Consider the following 18,401-nt stretch of genomic DNA (forward strand, 5'->3'; position numbering starts at 1 on the left):
TAATCTAAAAATCATGCTGACTTAGTAGTTGCAGGGCTTGTTGCAAGAATGATTTTTATCCAGTATGAAACACAAAAATTACATAAACTGTAGGTTCAGTGACTTATAAAGCATGCAGCGTACACTGGTCATATGTAATGTCAAACTTTTATCAAAAGGTGACTTTTCAAATTATTTTAACCACACAAAAGTTAGGCAATAAGTATTGTAGCTTGAGGCACCAAGGGTACATTACAAAGAGTCTTTACCAGTAACTTTACTCTATTGAAGTTAAATTACTCAGAATGTTACTAAAGAGCACATGTCTCTTTTGATGTAAGTATATGTGGTCACAATGTGCATGTCATTTCATGGTTGTCTTAGGAATAATTTTGTGTATTCTCGAATACCTCAAATTTCTATCACCACAAAAAGTTTTCTTTGATACAACTTCCTGAGCAAGGTAATGGTAATTGAATTTTTATTACTATGAAAATTCAGCTGTATTTAAGAACTTGCATAACCACTGATCTTTTACATAAATATCTCTTCTGTATTTTCCCACTATTCAAGATTGTTATACATTTTAATTCAACAGTCATTGAAAAAATAACAAAATAAAAGGCACAAGATATTGACTGTAGAAGGAACAAATTAGAATAAGAGTTGATGAGTGAGCATGCTTGGTATTAGGCACTTGCACGTTTACTTAAAAAAAAATTTAGATGACTTCATTGAAAGTAACTAATGAAGTGTTGAGTATTTATGTGGTGGGATTTGAAAATATAAATTTTTAAGCATTCTTGGTAATTTCCACATAGAAACCTATACTTTACCTTGCTTTAATCAACCAAAGGTAGAGAAATTGACCCCTTCAAAATTACCTGTAACCTAAATTACCACTGTGGTTTCTGTAGTGTTACTATTAGGGTACTATACCCCCTCAGAGTCAAAGAGAAGCTCTCCTTCCTACCATTTATTCCAACAAAGTGAGAGTAAGTCCTGATTGTAGAGTAGCATTGTATTTGTCAGGGAACATGATTTTTAGTAGTTTGTAATGTTTCCTTGTTACGTTGCATATACTTGAAACACAAATGAATATTGTACCAATTCTGAACACTGCAGTGATATAGGAGAAGGTTCAGATATTTGTATGCAAAAAACTTGGATGAACTTGAATGGGAGTTGGTGGTACTCATGCTGTAGCGCATGAGAGTCTTGAAACAATCACTGTTGTAAACAAAACGTAGAGGATGGTTGTCAGAACTCAAAGTACCTAGCTATTCCATAAAGTATTGTCACTTATTTTTGGTATGTATCATACAATGAGTGCTTTTATCATTCCAGCATAATCCACTGCCCATGAGGCTCTTGAGAACCTTTTCTACACTAAATTGTCCGCTGAAAATATAGAATTGTAGGCTTGATTAGTTAGGTAACGTAACTAGATTTAAAACTAAGATATGGGTATGATTAATGTCATGACCTTAACATAACTCTTCGGCCAGCATCAATGGAACCTGTTAATGCATGAGGTTATCAAGAATAATTTTCATGCATTCAGTGAAGCAAAGAAAAAAAGCTGTACCAAAAGCTTCCTGAAGTTTTGCAAAATACTTATAATTAAAGAAATTGATGATAAAAGCTGCTGGATAATGGACACAAATTTTCTAGGCTCTTGCAAGAGTTGTCCACAAGTAACGTTTTAAAGCTGTAAGGAAATTGTGCTCTTTTATGTTGGCCTCATGTAAAAGCCAGTGGAAACTAAGAGATCTTAATAACCACTAGAGCAGCATTTTGGTCTCCAACTAGACATTTGGATACTGGTGGAAATAAGACTTTCTCATCGAGCTCTCCCATAAAGACAGAGATTAGATCACAGACTGACCGAGTATGAAAGATATAAACTGACTAGATTCTCATTTCTGAAATTTCTGGTGGAAAGTCTGTGAAGTTTGCACTCACTGTACAAAAACAATGTCCACAAGAATAGTACACTAAACATAATAAGTGAAATTTATATTAAGCTCTCTTGGTAAGGCATTAAGGAAGGGTAAGTGTAGAATTTAAATATTCCCTAGCTTCTGAAAATATTATTAACAAATATGCACAGAAGTAGTTTAAGCCTTATCAGAGAATAACTAATTAGAACAGTAGGTGAAAGATCTGTCAGTCATCTTTATGAACCCATTGAGGATGACGAAGAATTATTTCCAGGCTTTTAAGAGAAATACCTTGTCATTATTCTTAGTGGAGTGAATATCAAGGTCTAAAAGTTCAGGGTATATCACTTCAGTGATGAAGAAATCCTACATTTTCCAAGGGTGTTGGATTAGCATCAGTAAAATTTACAAAAATTTACAAAAAGCCATAAGGAACCTTAAAACTGCTAGAATTGGCAAGACACAGAATTAAAGAACTACCCCTGAAGAGGATTTCTGATAAGGGAAATACAGGGAATGACTCTGTAAGATTAACATATGAGAGCACAAGAGAATTCTATGGTTTTAAGCTGTTGAAGGCTATATAGTATAATGTTTAGTCATAAAGAAACCCATCAGGAGGCACTACAAAGGAACCCATGGCATCAGTCCATAAAGAAATGACCTCATTTGTCTAGTTTATTGACAAGGCACCTGCCAGCTGCTAAAAAAACTCTTGGAGGCAGTACATATATTGTCTCAGACTTTACCTGAATGTCACAAAAGACATTCCTACTGTCTCCAACTTAAGACCCATTCAAGCTATACTGCTTAACAGTAACATTTATATTGATGACACAAAAAAAAGCACCCCAGTTGCCCTAGTGACACTCTCCCATCAGAATGGCAGTTGATGAGGCTGCAGCAACAAAGCCTCAACCATCACATTGATCATATGGTTTTGAGTGAGGCAGTCATGCCTGTCAATGACAGAGTTCATGATAACATCACAGGGACCAGAAGTTAATCTGTTTACCCAGGTCTCACAAGGGTGGAGAGTGGCTTCCGAAAGAAGTTGTATGATCAAAGTCCTGTGGCATTTTGTGCAAGTGGGGAACTGTGTCCCATATATCTGCTGTTCATTGGTGACCTTTAAGAAACCTTTAATAAAAAAGGCGAGGGAGAGAGAGAGAGAGAGAGAGAGTGTATGTGTGTGTTTTGTTGTAGGTTTCAGGTTGCCAGATGTATTACCTCTTCTGGTCTGTAAACTGTTTCAGAGATTTCATCTTTATATTAGGGTGAAAATTATCTCAATATAATTGCAGGTGCAGCATGATAATTGTTATAATTCACTTCTCTGCCACATGATGTGTCTTCTCAAAATATATATATATATTAGGCCAATCCATTATCAGCCGTTGTTTCTTCTGCAGTATAAGTCTCTTTCATGATCAAAGATTTTTTAATCAAATATTATTTAGGTACAGTATATCACAACTCAGAAGTTACACTTTTGTTCAAAACCACACACTTTTTTCAATATTGTTTGTTTTGAGATTCATAGAAATCCATATATAGATGCTGAGTTATAACAGCGACTTAATAAACATCAAGCAGGAACTGGTTTATTTTTATAGAGAAACAAGCAAACAAAAGTCCATAATAAAGGTAAATAAAAATAAAGGATTTTTCTAGGAATACAGTATAAAGTTTTAAATGGTACATTAGGAAAGTATTTGTTCCCTTACAGCTTTTTGTTAATACTTCTCATAATAACATTGATGCACGCATAATCAACTGTACATACATAGGAAGTTGTACATTTATAAACATTTTTGGCATCCAAAATGAAGTACTGTACAGTACACTGTATTTAATACTTCAGTGGAATTTACTGCCCATGTGCTGTTGTAGTAACTGATGGTTTGAAATGACTTAAAAACTAATGTATCATGCAGCTGGCGGACAATTTTATGTAATCCCACGTATTCCATATAGTTTATACAGAGCCCATTAGGAGATTGTTGTCAAGTATATAGTATTTTCATTTTCTTGTAATCCACAATGCATTCTGATTTTACAGTCTGCCCAGGATTTTTACGTATTTCACATTCAGTCATTTGATCTTTTTTTGTTGGAGATAACATGTACACTCGGCAAGAAAAGTGAGGATACAGTTTTTTTAAATCTTCGGACATATATTGCTAAATAATGAGACATCTGGCAACTTTAGAAAGGGGAGGAGCTTCAGTCTTATTGTGTTTGTTTTTTGCTTGACCTCCTATAACTTTCAATCATATTCTACGGTTCTGAAATCATTGATACTTAAATGCAGTAGTAAGCTTTACAGTATTCGTTCAAGTTGTAATTTGCAGCGACAGTTCTGAGCAAAATTAACATTTTTCCACATAACCTACGAAGTAACCTTGCACACATGAATTTATGACACCACAATGAACGGAATGCTTGCATAATCGGAAACGCGATCTTCCATAATGAAATCAAGAGTTAAATTTGAGCTATGTCCAACGAAAAACTTGGGGAACAATAAAGGAACGAATGCAATGTTATGGTGAGAGAGAGAGAGAGAGAGAGAGAGTTGCTGTTGTGTAAGCCTAGGCCTATATGTAGAGCTACTCATTTCATTATTTTTTTTTTTTAGAGATTGAGCGATACTATATTTGTATAGTATGTTTTAGCAATGGAGAGAGAGAGAGAGAGAGAGAGAGAGAGAGAGAGAGAGAGAGAGAGAGAGAGAGAGAGAGAGAGACTATGGCAACGTTAAGAAACATCCAGTTACTTGTGTTTTCCCGCCGAAGTTATCGCGGTACTCCGCACATCATAGAGAACGCTCTTGCGGATTTAAATAGATTGGGTCAACCTGCCCTAGCTGTTACAACATTTACTGCCATTATTTCCAGCTGACCTTTAACACCGTGAAATACAAATATGAATCTGTAAAAATTAAAGAAATTATCATTACCTCGTATGATGATGCAATAAATAAGCCTGTTCATAACGGAAAACGAGTAAATATTGCCGTTCTGATAAACAGTACTACACCGAGATATCCACACTATCTTTTAGATCTCTATGAACGAAGTCATCTGAGAAATTCTGATTACTTCGGACATGCATGGTGTTTTTAAGTATCTGAACGTTTTTGTTTTGCAGATTTAACATATATGATATAATTTGCATTGTATTTTCATATTCTAGAGTAAATTTACCGAGATTATGTGTTTTCTGTAAGAAAAAAATTAAAATTCGATGAACGAAATCTAAAGAAAACTGTATCTTCACTTTTCTTGCCGAGTGTACACTGGGCAAGAAAAGTGAAGATACAGTTTTCATTAGATTTCGTTCATCGAATTTCAATTTTTTTCTTACAGAAAACACATAATCTTGGTAAATTTACTCTAGAATATGAAAATACAATGCAAATTATATCATATATATTAAATCTGCAAAACAAAAACGTTCAGATACTTAAAACTGCCATGGATGTCCGAAGTAATCAGAATTTCTCAGATGACTTCGTTCATAGAGATCTAAAAGATAGTGTATGGATATCTCGGTGTAGTACTGTTTATCAGAACGGAAATATTTACTCGTTTTCCGTTATGAACAGGCTTATTATTGCATCATCATACGAGGTAATGATAATTTATTTAATTTTTACACATTCATATTTGTATTTCACGGTGTTAAAGGTCAGCTGGAATTAATGGCAGTAATTGTTGTGACAGCTAGGGTAGGTTGACCAAATCTATTTAAATCCGCAAGAGCGTTCTCTATGACGTGAGGGGCACTGCGACAACTTCGGCGGGAAAACACAAGTAACTGGATGTTTCTTGTTGCCATAGGATGTTTCTTGGCGTTGGCATAGTTTCTCTCTCTCTCTCTCTCTCTCTCTCTCTCCATTGCTAAAACATACTATACAAATATAGTATCGCTCAATCTCTAAAAGAAAAAAATAATGAAATGAGTAGCTCTACATATAGGCCTAAAGCTTACACAACAGCAACAACTCTCTCTCTCTCAACTCTCTCTCTCTCTCTCTCTCTCTCTCTCTCTCTCCATTGCTAAAACATACTATACAAATGTAGTATCGCTCAATCTAAAAAAAAAAAAAAATAATGAAATGAGTAGCTCTACATATAGGCCTAGGCTTACGCAACAGCAACTCTCTCTCTCTCTCTCTCTCTCTCTCTCTCTCTCTCTCTCATCATAACATTGTATTTGTTCCTTTATTGTTCCCCACGTTTTTCGCTGGACATTGCTAAAATTTAACTCTTGATTTCAATATGGAAGATTGCGTTTCCGATTATGCAAGCATTCCGTTCGGTGTGGTGCCATAAATTCATTTGTGTAAGGTTACTTGGTAGGTTATGTCGAAAAATGTTTATTTTGCTAAGAACTGTCGCTGCAAATTACAACTTGAACGAATACTGTAAATTTTACTACTGCATTTAAGTATCAATGATTTCAGAACCGTAGAACATGATTGAAAGTTATAGGGGGTCAAGCAAAAAACAAACACAATAAGATTGAAGCTCCTCCCCTTTCTAAAGTTGCCAGATGTCGCATTATTGAGCAATATACTGTATGTCCGAAGATTTAAAAAAACTGTATCCTCACTTTCCTTGCCGAGTGTACACTCGGCAAGAAAAGTGAGGATACCGTTTTCTTTAGATTTCGTTCATCGAATTTTAATTTTTTTCTTACAGAAAACACATAATCTCGGTAAATTTCCTCTAGAATATGAAAATACAATGCAAATTATATCATATATATTAAATCTGCAAAACAAAAATGTTCAGATACTTAAAACCGCCATGGATGTCCGAAGTAATCAGAATTTCTCAGATGACTTCGTTCGTAGAGATCTAAAAGATTGTGTATGGATATCTCGGTGTAGTATTGTTTATCAGAACGGAAATATTTACTCGTTTTCCGTTATGAACAGGCTTATTATTGCATCATCATACGAGGTAATGATAATTTATTTAATTTTTACACATTCATATTTGTATTTCACGGTGTTAAAGGTCAGCTGGAATTAATGGCAGTAAATGTTGTGACAGCTAGGGTAGGTTGACCAAATCTATTTAAATCCGCAAGAGTGTTCTCTATGACGTGAGGGGCACCGCGACAACTTCGGCGGGAAAACACAAGTAACTGGATGTTTCTTGGCGTTGCCATAGGATTTCTCTCCCATCTTCTCTCTCTCTCTCTCTCTCTCTCTCTCTCTCTCTCTCTCTCTCTCTCTCTCTCTCTCTCTCTCTCTCCATTGCTAAAACATACTATACAAATATAGTATCGCTCAATCTCTAAAAGAAAAAAATAATGAAATGAGTAGCTCTACATATAGGCCTAGGCTTACACAACAGCAACTCTCTCTCTCTCTCTCTCTCTCTCTCTCTCTCTCTCTCTCTCTCTCTCTCTCTCTCTCCATTGCTAAAACATACTATACAAATATAGTATCACTCAATCTCGAAAAGAAAAAAATAATGAAATGAGTAGCTCTACATATAGGCCTAGGCTTACAAAACAGCAACTCTCTCTCTCTCTCTCTCTCTCTCTCTCTCTCTCTCTCTCTCTCTCTCTCTCTCTCTCTCTCTCTCTCTCTCCATTGCTAAAACATACTATACAAATGTAGTATCGCTCAATCTCAAAAAAAAAAAAAATAATGAAATGAGTAGCTCTACATTTAGGCCTAGGCTTATGCAACAGCAACTCTCTCTCTCTCTCTCTCTCTCTCTCATCATAACATTGCATTTGTTCCTTTATTGTTCCCCACGTTTTTCGCTGGACACTGCTAAAATTTAACTCTTGATTTCAATATGGAAGATCGCGTTTCCGATTATGCAAGCATTCCGTTCATTGTGGTGCCATAAATTCATTTGTGTAAGGTTACTTGGTAGGTTATGTCGAAAAATGTTTATTTTGCTCAGAACTGTCGCTGCAAATTACAACTTGAACGAATACTGTAAAGTTTACTACTGCATTTAAGTATCAATGATTTCAGAACCGTAGAATATGATTGAAAGTTATAGGGGGTCAAGCAAAAAACAAACACAATAAGATTGAAGCTCCTCCCCTTTCTAAAGTTGCCAGATGTCGCATTATTGAGCAGTATACTGTATGTGCGAAGATTTAAAAAAACTGTATCCTCACTTTCCTTGCCGAGTGTACATCACTCAGTCACGTTACAATTTCAAGTACAAGATCGTATGGCAGTTAGGAGATATGAATATATGAGTGCCTTTTCCAGCTTACAGCAAAACCTATGTATGATTGGGACTCATTCCATCCTGATGATTCATATTAATTAATAAATGATTTAATATCTCTTATACAGTATTCTTGTTCCATAATAAATATCCAAAAAATAAGTTGATTAGGCCCACTCCAAAAATATTGAAATCTTTTGTGAAGTAGCAGTATGTTCTGTTTGCAGCCTGTCATGTTAAGAGACAAATATGATTATATACAACTTAAATTCGCTTACAATATCAGATAAAGCATAAATATGCAAAAAAAAAAAAAAGTTGATTTGGAATATTTCAAAATTGGAAAGAAATACTCTGTACTGACCATAATATACATCCAACCCAAGGGAAGTCTTCAACACCAATCCCCTCCTCTTAGTAGTAGTGAGGCTAAAGTTCATCATCCAGAGCTATCAGGTCTGATGACATCCTTGGGCCCTGGAAGGACTGTCAAGATTAGTGAGTGACTCTTAACCATATGGAGACTGGGGGAGTTGCAATTCTTCTGGAGGACAGCAGAAGCAGAGACGCTGGGAGAGAGGCTCTAGGGACAGACATTACAGGATGGGGGCAAGTAAAGTCTTTGCCCCCAAATACTCAACACTATTGATGATATAAATAATTAAGTAAAACAACCCAGAATGCACACAATGAAAAATATGAGTAAAGACAGTGAAATGAAAATGAATAAGTGAAGGCAGGATGGTTTAAATCATTAGAATGTTATATCCTGCATGACACCAATGAAATGTTTACACAATTGAGTTGCATAAAAGAAAAATGGTCAGCAGAGGCACCATAGGAGGACTGGGCATATGCAGTGGAGGTGGCTCAATACTGATTGGTACAAGTAAATCCAGCCAGGATCCATTGCGTGGAAGAAATACGTTGTAATAGGGCTGTAATGAACAAACAACACCTCAGTACATATTATGATACCAGTCTTTCATGTCCATGGGTTGACTGAGAGTATTATCAACAAAGAGGACACTGATGGTGATATCATTCTGCTTGATGTGCTATTCAAAGGTTGATGAAACAACCACCTATTTAACAGAAGTCGGTAGTCATTGTCATCCATGCCTCTGAATTAAGTTGTCATTGAGTGGTAAATCAGCTGGCATCCATATCAGATTTCTTTCAGCTTTGGATAGCAGCAAAACGGTGATAGAGGTTTTTGCAGCCATCTCAGATGAGGGAAGTCATGTAGAACACCATTTTCCAGAGGAGGTCCCATTTGTCAGTTTTCAGAGCTTGCAAATTGTTGCCAACATCACCAAATACGCTGTTTAAGGATCTGTAGGGACATCTTTGGTACTTACAGTTTCTTCAAGTATCATTTAAAAAGTGACCATCAGCTTCCTCTTGAAGTCCTTTTGCCACCCATGACTTGCCACAGTTGAACCTTTAGGCTGGGAAATAGAATTAAGGTATTTCTTGATATCATCCGTGAATATAAACTTCACTGCCTTCAGTTCATGTCCAAAAACCAAATGATCTAGATCTATACTTGAGTCAGTTCAATATGGTGATCCTCTAGGCAGCCAAGGAAGACTTGCTCTGATGTGCAGTAACAATGGCAAGAAGAGCATGGACACTCAGCTGAGCAAGCTGGAGTGCTGTAGTGACATCTGTATGCTATGCTGCAGAGTGTCAAGAACCACCCACCTTAAATGGTATAAAGTAATTCCCTATTCCTTCTAGAATATATGAGGTTGTCTCTTCACTTTTGGTAGTCTTCATCATAAACACGCTTGATGTATAGGACATCTTGATTGTACCTCCAAAGTGAGACAAAACCTTAGTTTTGTAAAGTCTTTTAAAGGAACTTTTAAAATTCCTTGATTTACCCATCCCTTTTTGACGTTTCCCTGAAAAGGATCTCCCTATTGTCATTCACATCTTCTAAGAGGATGATGGAACTTCAGAAATTTTTGCTTAGGTTACCCATAAAAGGTGGTCTTGTTTGATGCTTAACTTTTGTCCCTGATGTCATATACTGCATATAACAAGATTCTAAATAGTAAAGACAGTTTGATGAGAGTATTTCTCTTTCTTATTTTGACTTACATTAGTGGAGATTACAAAAAACCACATACCTCTGCTCATTGATAGCACTCTACATATGCTTGTAAAATCAAGATCAATTAAATCAAAGAATTCCAGTTTGTCTGCAATAATGCTTTCAATAGGGGAACTGACATATCTTATTGTTTTGACTGGAAGCAGTAAAATACTGTACATGGCTTGGAGGTCATATATTATACAAACAGGATAATGCTTTTACTAGGTCAGAGCAGCTGTTTCCTCACATTCTTGATAGGGTCAGTTTTTGTAGGTTGGTATGGGATCAGGTAGATACCATCATCAGCTCTTTACAACAACTCTAACCATGAACATTTTGGTACATACTGTGCACAAAATTCTAAATTTCCCCTTGGTGTCTCAAGAAAATAATCAGCAAAACTACAAGGATCACACAAGAAATAATAAAAAATAACAGTAATATGCTATATTGAAATGTCCATAACGCTCTTTGTTAACAATCACAGATTGAATGATTGATATGTAAAGATTTCAGGAGTCAGTCACCTCCCTGTTAAGTAGTGATTTAACATAAGTGAAAATAAGAGGTTGATAATGTGTGTAATTGTAAACTTTGATTTATTTGTTTTTTCCTCCTAGCCTAGGTTTATGGACATGACCTGCTTGTTATAAAAGCAGTAAACTAAATACTGCATATGTTTTTAAAATGGAATAGATCCAGAATTATTTATGAAGTTAAAATAAAGATCTAAGGTAGGTCATACTAAACAAGACTTACAACCAGTACGCATAGACAGTATGTCCCGACAATTAAAATTCACCAATATCAGCTACAAAAATATTCCGTTGTTTATCAGGGTTAATTGTCCTTATGCATAATTATTCCTGCGATATGCTTGGCCAAAGTTTTCTTATCCATAGACAGCACAAAGTCACACTCAACAACTTAAAAAGAAAAGCTCTCATGAGTGAGATGAAAAAACAATTTTAACAATAGTTCCAGAAATAAAATAAAGGAGGTAGCAAATTTGTAAAATTAAAATATATAATTTAGAAAATTTTAAAAATTAAAATAGTAATTTACCATTCAAATGCTAGTAAAATGATAATTTATGAATAAATTATAATTTTCCATAAGCACATACCTCCAAGTAGTAAATTGCCTGTAGTCAACAGACCTGTGTTCAAGAGGGCAAAAGAGTTGCTTTCTTTGGCAGGGGAAGGCCATGCTAATTGGTAATCATTGCTTCAGTAATTTAAACAGTCATTCATCTATTTACCAGGCCTTAAGGCATAAGGAATAAAAATTTTGTATGGGGAACGTAAACATTAAGTTTTGTAATTTATAATGTAGTACTGTAATTCATTACCAGCTCACAGATACGAGTATAAGACAAGAATTTTAAAAGTACAATATAACATAAGATTATGTATACTAGAATGATCGTAGATTACAGTAGGTGTTCATTTATGATGGTATTACCAAAAAAGCAATTATTAGAACACTGAGAAGTTAAATTCATAGAATGAAAGACTATGTTAATAGCAGAAAAAATATATTTACCTCTCTGATCATTTTTAGCTACTAGACTTCTGCATGTTTAGATATGGGTGATAGGATTATTACAGAACAATTTTGTTGTTAATCATAAGCTAATAGTTGATATCCTTAGGTCACTTTTGTGTTCACATGTTGTAACAGTTACATAAACAATTTATTAAGTTTTGGTCTTCAGTGCTTGATTTGAATGTGTATAGTTTACCAGTCACTGAGCCTACAGTCTTGAAAGTTTAAATTGGTTAGCCATATGGAAAATAATTTTCATGTTGGCTCATTTTTCTTTTTATAAATCTTTATCAGGATTTTGTTTCTAACATTTATTATTGCATGGATATGATTACAAGATTTACAAAGTAAATTTTGGTTAACTGAAACTAATCAGAGGCTTGTAACCTGCTGTGGTAAAGACAATAATAGTGGGTTTACTAATCACCTGAGGTGGCTTTACCAGTTGATTTTTGATGCTACTAAGAAATTAAAGTAACATGCTAGAATGAGTGTTGCTACTTTAGAGCACGTAGCTACTGTTTTTTATAACTTTGAAAGTTAATGAAGTTACCTCCCAATCATCCATGACTTTTCCTGGCCTGATTTGTACTGTGCACTACTAACCAGAGCTTTGGATGCCTGCTACACAAGAGACCAGTGGCAGTCATGTCAAGAACAGCATTGATGACAATAGCATTGCTGCGAGTAGTGTTGAAGCTCGTGTGGCATTGTGGACTCAGAGGATGGAACAGGAACTAGCACCTTCTCGCCCTCTTGATGGTGCCACAGGTGCTCGCCGCCGTTCTCGATCATCCCGTTACAAGACCCAGCCTGTGACTGTGGAGGAAGTGGCCCATGCGCATGCTCTGAATAACCAACAGGCAATGATTCCCCCAGGATGCAACTCTGAAGAACAGGAAATAGGTACTAACAAGGACCCTTAGATGCTACATTGTTGGAAGACATAATCATGACTGTTAACTTGAAACTCTGGTTGAAACTTTTCAAAATTTCTTTCCTAAAAACCTAACTTATGCATTTTCTAATCGTAGAAGCTTTCTTAATTATGAAAAGTTCAGCTGAATTAGTTTCCAGTTAAAAGTTTGGATTGGCATGTTTTTCCCATTTGCTTTGCATGACTATATTTTTTCTTTAATTACACTGTGCTTCCACCATTTACTTATAATTTTTCTTTTGATACTATATTGAGTATCGGTTCACAATGACATTATTGGTTTCTGATTTGGTATGGGGAAGGGGGACTACAGTATCCCTCTTGAAAATCTTACTCTATAATATAAATGATATTTCTAGTCCCAGGTATTATACGTTATCAGGTACCCATTCTTATGAAAGCTTGCCTTTTGTTGAGAGTGGTCTGTACTATAGTTGATGGTTTTTAATGTTAGATACATATAGGTGAATAAATTTTGTGTATGTAATTCAAGTTTGTCATGGACAGTTGTAACTTGTGCTGCTGAAAAAATATTCTTATTGCTAAGAACTTTAAAAGTGTTCCACTCCACTTACCCAGCATCATGTAGTTCTTTTTCTGAACACTTCTGAATTAAGGACACTTTTTACAAGCTTATTCTCCTCAATTCTTTCCACATGACTGAACCATCTCACAACTCCATCAAGTACATTAGCCTTCTTACCACGTGTAGTTATCTCCAGATATCTCACCCCTCCAGCTCTTATACCAGTTAAACTGTGCAAGCAATTCATCTCAACTTTTTAGTTTTCTGTAAAAGAAAACTATTGAGATGGCTATTTATCTGTCCATCCGCACTTTTTCTGTCCACTCTCAGATCTTAAAAACTACTGAGGCTAGAGGGTTGCAAATTGGTATGTTGATCATCCACCCTCCAATCATCAAATATACCAAATTGCAGCCCTCTAGCCTCAGTAGTTTGTATTTTATTTAAGGTTAAAGTTAGCCATAATCCTGCTTCTGGCAACAATATAGGATAGCCACCACTAGGCCGTGGTTAAAGTTTCATGGTGGTGACTCAAACATCATTACAGTATACTGAGGCCACCGAAAGATAGATCTATTTTCGGTGTCCTTGATTATGTGCTGTACAGAAAGCTCGATTGCGCCAAAGAAACTGTGGCATATTTTTTTACTTGTTTTCTTTCATTTACATTCATTATCCATACTTCACTTTTATAAACGAAATTGGCTCAATACCCCCGTTACACATTACCACTTTGGCTTCCATAGACACTGCAAGTCATATTCTGTCCTTGGGCAAACATCCTGTGACCTTTACTTCATAGTTCTGGGATATATCTCTCATTATATCACCCTTGGTTTTCACTTCCACATAACTTATGAATTGAAGATTTCTATTACCACCGTCCATTCCAACAGCCATTGCTCCTTCATCCTATTTCCATTTACCCTTATAATCTTACTATTACTCAATTTACTACCAGGTTTTTCTTTATTCCTAAGCTTTCAAATTTTATTCTTAGTTTCAGCAGTTTCTTCCACTGTCCACATTCAGTACTGTCATAAGTAAATATTAACCATCCCATGCTCTATTTGTGGCATCCCTTTTTTTAACCCACAACTTCGCACCTAAATTCAATGCCTTTTTTTTTTTTTTTTTTACTTTTCAAGTTGCTGTCTATGAAGATAGTAAAAGGCCATGGAGATATAACACCATACACTTTCCATTTTTCTAATCACAAGGTTCTCCTCTATTGTTCCTTCTTTCATCTGTGCTGTTTCCCTCCTTTACTAAGTAACATTATGGCCATATAATTATTACAGGCTCCTCTCTCTCATATACTGTACCATTATACAGAAGGACAATTACTCCTCTCACCCATTATTTTGGAACATTTCCCTCGTCCTGACATGACTTAGAATCCTTGGTTAGCGTATTATCATACTTCGACTATTGCACCACAGCATCTCAATTATAATTTTGTACACTGCTTGTGTCTTTACAGTTGTCAGTCTCTTAATTGCCCCCTTACGTCATGCATTCTCAAATTACGCTAATCCCTGCTCATTTGTGCCATCAAATGCTGCCTCTCTTTTATCCTTCACCTTCACCAAATCTTTAATATACTTGCTTCATCAACCAAGGACTGCATTTACTTTCCTGTAGACCAACTACCTTTTGTCCCTAAAGTTCTTGCCCAGATTCCATCCTCAATTTTCATTACTTGGCCTTTTTTCTCTTACATTTTCTTCTCAATTACCATATCCATCTCCTGTATACTTGACATGATTTTCTCTTCCATCATGCAATTGCACCTCAAATAATCTCTTTTCCTTCACTAAATCTCTCATTTCCTCATCCTACCTCTCTGCCATCTCTGTAACCTCGTTCTTGAATTTTACATTCTCATATTATACTTCTTCATTCTTAATTGCATAATTTTATATCCATTTTTATCATAAATGCTCATATGCTTTCTATCTTGTCAAGCTCAAGTATCATAATTATTACTACAGTCATTTTCTCCCCTTCCACTACAGCTTCAGTTTCTGTATATAGTAATGTTCTTTTCAACTAAATATAGTGAGTTATGTTTTTTTCATTGTTACATCTGTCAACTTACTTTTCGATCAGCTCTTTATTAACTCTTAATCTAGTTAATTTTGTTTTCCCAAATATACTTATCAACACCCTATGTGGAAGCCATGGACAGGTATCCAACAATCAAGGCCTTTTCCAAACATTTCTACAAGGCTATGTCCATTTCTTAATTACTCCATGAACTCCATGCGTACCAACACACATACATACATACATATCTATATACAGTATATGTATATATATATATATATATATATATATATATATATATATATATATATATATATATATATATATATATATATATATATATATATATATATAATATATATATAAATATATATATATATATATATATATATATATATATATATATATATATATATATATATATATATATATATATGACAGAAGTGTCCAGTGTCTGTTCTTCAAATCAAACCTGGTATCTAAGTGCTTGATATTTGATTACCAAACTTACCATTTATTCTACAATTATAGTTACCTCACAACAGCCAGACACCTGAACCTCATCACACATACAAAACGACTGATTTCTCTAAAGGCAACAGTGATCCCTTATAAAACTTATCAATCATGAAAGAAAGCAGATTAAGTTCGTTAAACAGGTGTGAGGTAAAATCTAAGGGTGTCACTCCATTAACATTATAAAAGTTCACATATTTCTATTTATTTCCCTGGTTCGAGCTCACTTCAATTACTTGAAGGAAAACATCTCACTTACCACTCTATATCTAATTCAAATAAAAATTACTGGTTGGTCAATAAAATGAAACTCTGATATAATAATTTTAAATACAAAAATTTATTTCAAAATTCAAAGGTTATACATGACATTAACAGTCTCAGGGAAATTTATTATTACTTGAAAACAAAACAAAATTGGACTAAATCTGAATTAATCATCAGTCAAAATTAAATCAGAAATTAATTTATTAATTAATCAAAAAATTATTAAAGTCAAATTTAAATTGTTAAGTAACAAAATTTTAATTCCCAAGTGTTAAACAAAATAAGGCGAATAAATCAATCATATAAAATGTGGATACAAAAGACACAGAAATATACTCTGCAAAAAATTAAATATAAAAAAATGTAAAGCAAAAATTAAGGCAATAGCAAACACACCACATATATGTATATAAAAAAAACAAATTCTTCAAAAGATAAAGCATAAAACACACAACATGAAGAAATATTAAAAAAGTAAAAGGGTATCTTTACATATAGTCACTGTAAATATTATTTTTAGTGCACTAAAAACCAATAATTATGTTACAATACCTTGGTACCAATTGCTTCGTGTTTTTTAATCAGGCGCCGTTACACACACACACTTAATAAAATACACTGTTCAGATAACTCAGACACATTTACTAAGGAATTAAACAGTTAAAGGATATGAGTGACCATTGTCTACTAAAATATCAATTACGTTACAACAGGACATTCGAAGTTCTGAGAGCGAGCGAGAGAGAGAAAGAGAGGAAGCGAGACAGGGATGGTCTCTCAATATCGACTCCTCTGTATGGGCGTCTATCTATGTGGTAGGATTTTCCACCCAACAGTGTTTTGATCGAGTCCCCTGACGTCTTGTACACTAATGGAGTCATATGAGAAGGTGTTAATCTCAGCAAGTTTTGAATACTGACTAAACAAATTGCGTCCCTATACAACGAACAAGGGCTCCCTGTCCCTTCTCTCTCTACATACCACACATATGTCCTCTCTCAAACCACACAGCGTTTAATCACTGCAACCTTGCGCTAACTCTTTTACGGCATATGCACATCTGAACACAAAATCATACAGTTAAACAACAATACACACATACACACAAGGAGATTACTGCATTATGAAAACCACAGCATAAGAATATATATATGTATGTATATATATATATATATATATATATATATATATATATATATATATATATATATATATATATATATATATATATATATATATATATATATATATATATATATACACACACACACACACACAGTCAAACCACACACACATGGGGATGTACCCCTCAGTATTCATGGGGATGTGTACCACAACCCCCCGCGAATAGTTAAAATCCATGAATACTTAAAACCCTTCTCTAAAAGTGTTTGTAACTGCCTATCTTGAAAGTTCAAACACCAAATGTATACCTTAAACTATCATCGTGCATATTGAACTCCTTTTCTGGATGGTTGCTCTTCTTTTATAATTTTCTTGAAGGTCTCTGCATATTTCGCTGTCGCTTCCATATCTGCAGCTGCTGCTTCCCCTTGCAGACAAACATTCATGAATTGGAACTGCCTCTGAAAGCGGTGGAACCACCCCTTGCTGGCCTGAAAACCTTGAGGAGCTGATGATGGTCCTGCTTTTTATTTTTCTTTTTCTTCCGGCGCAGGTTCATCAAAGCCTAAGAATTCTAATTCCCCTGCATCATCACCTTCCTGTGCCTGTACGCCACCTTCCATAGCAGTCGAATACTGCTGGTATAGTTGTCGTGCTTTTTTGCGAGTGATGTTGGAGTCAAGGGGAATGTTCTTACAGCAATCCTTTATCCAAAATGCCAGTGCAGATCCCATCTTAACAATTGTCTTATCATGCACTGTCAAAACTGTTTTTGCCCTACCGAAGAAGCACATACTTACAGCCTTTTGTACCTCGGCCTCTTTCTTCTTGATGTACCTCATGGTACTTTCATTCAAGTTAAAATGGTGGGCTACTGCGGCGTAACTTTTGCCGTCCTTCAACATATTCAGAAGTTTTACCTTATCTTCTCGTTAAGCTTCATGACCGCCTTCTTTCGTTTAGGCTCCTTGCCAGAAGCCTTAGAAGGAGCAGGGTGTTTAGGAGGCATTTTAGGGCATGATTGGCTGTGACACACAAAGATTTAAAACTATACACACACAGATTCACAATTACACCCAATCAGATGTTATGTACTATGCAGTGAAATGGGAGAGATGAGGCCCCCACAATTCCATCTTTGTGAGATGGATTGAGGATCCAGCCAATCAACGCCAAGTGTACTACAGCCAAT

General features: G+C 35.2%; 1 protein-coding gene across 15 annotated transcripts in view; it reads left to right on the forward strand.

The window, feature by feature from the left end:
- Nucleotides 1-18,401, forward strand: part of LOC136826829 (uncharacterized) — a 1,026,023-nt gene that overhangs the window by 907,844 nt on the left and 99,778 nt on the right. For 13 of the 15 annotated variants that reach the window (XM_067084297.1, XM_067084294.1, XM_067084301.1 and 10 more), the window contains one exon: nucleotides 12,399-12,695. The exons of 1 other annotated variant lie outside the window; for it this stretch is intronic. In XM_067084297.1, coding sequence (XP_066940398.1) covers nucleotides 12,399-12,695 — 297 coding nt within the window. The remainder of the gene's footprint in view (nucleotides 1-12,398; nucleotides 12,696-18,401) is intronic. One more of the 15 variants, XM_067084291.1, reaches the window with a different exon arrangement.

Source organism: Macrobrachium rosenbergii, chromosome 41 (genome assembly GCF_040412425.1).
Source record: "Macrobrachium rosenbergii isolate ZJJX-2024 chromosome 41, ASM4041242v1, whole genome shotgun sequence".
Classification (NCBI taxonomy): Eukaryota; Metazoa; Arthropoda; class Malacostraca; order Decapoda; family Palaemonidae; genus Macrobrachium; species Macrobrachium rosenbergii.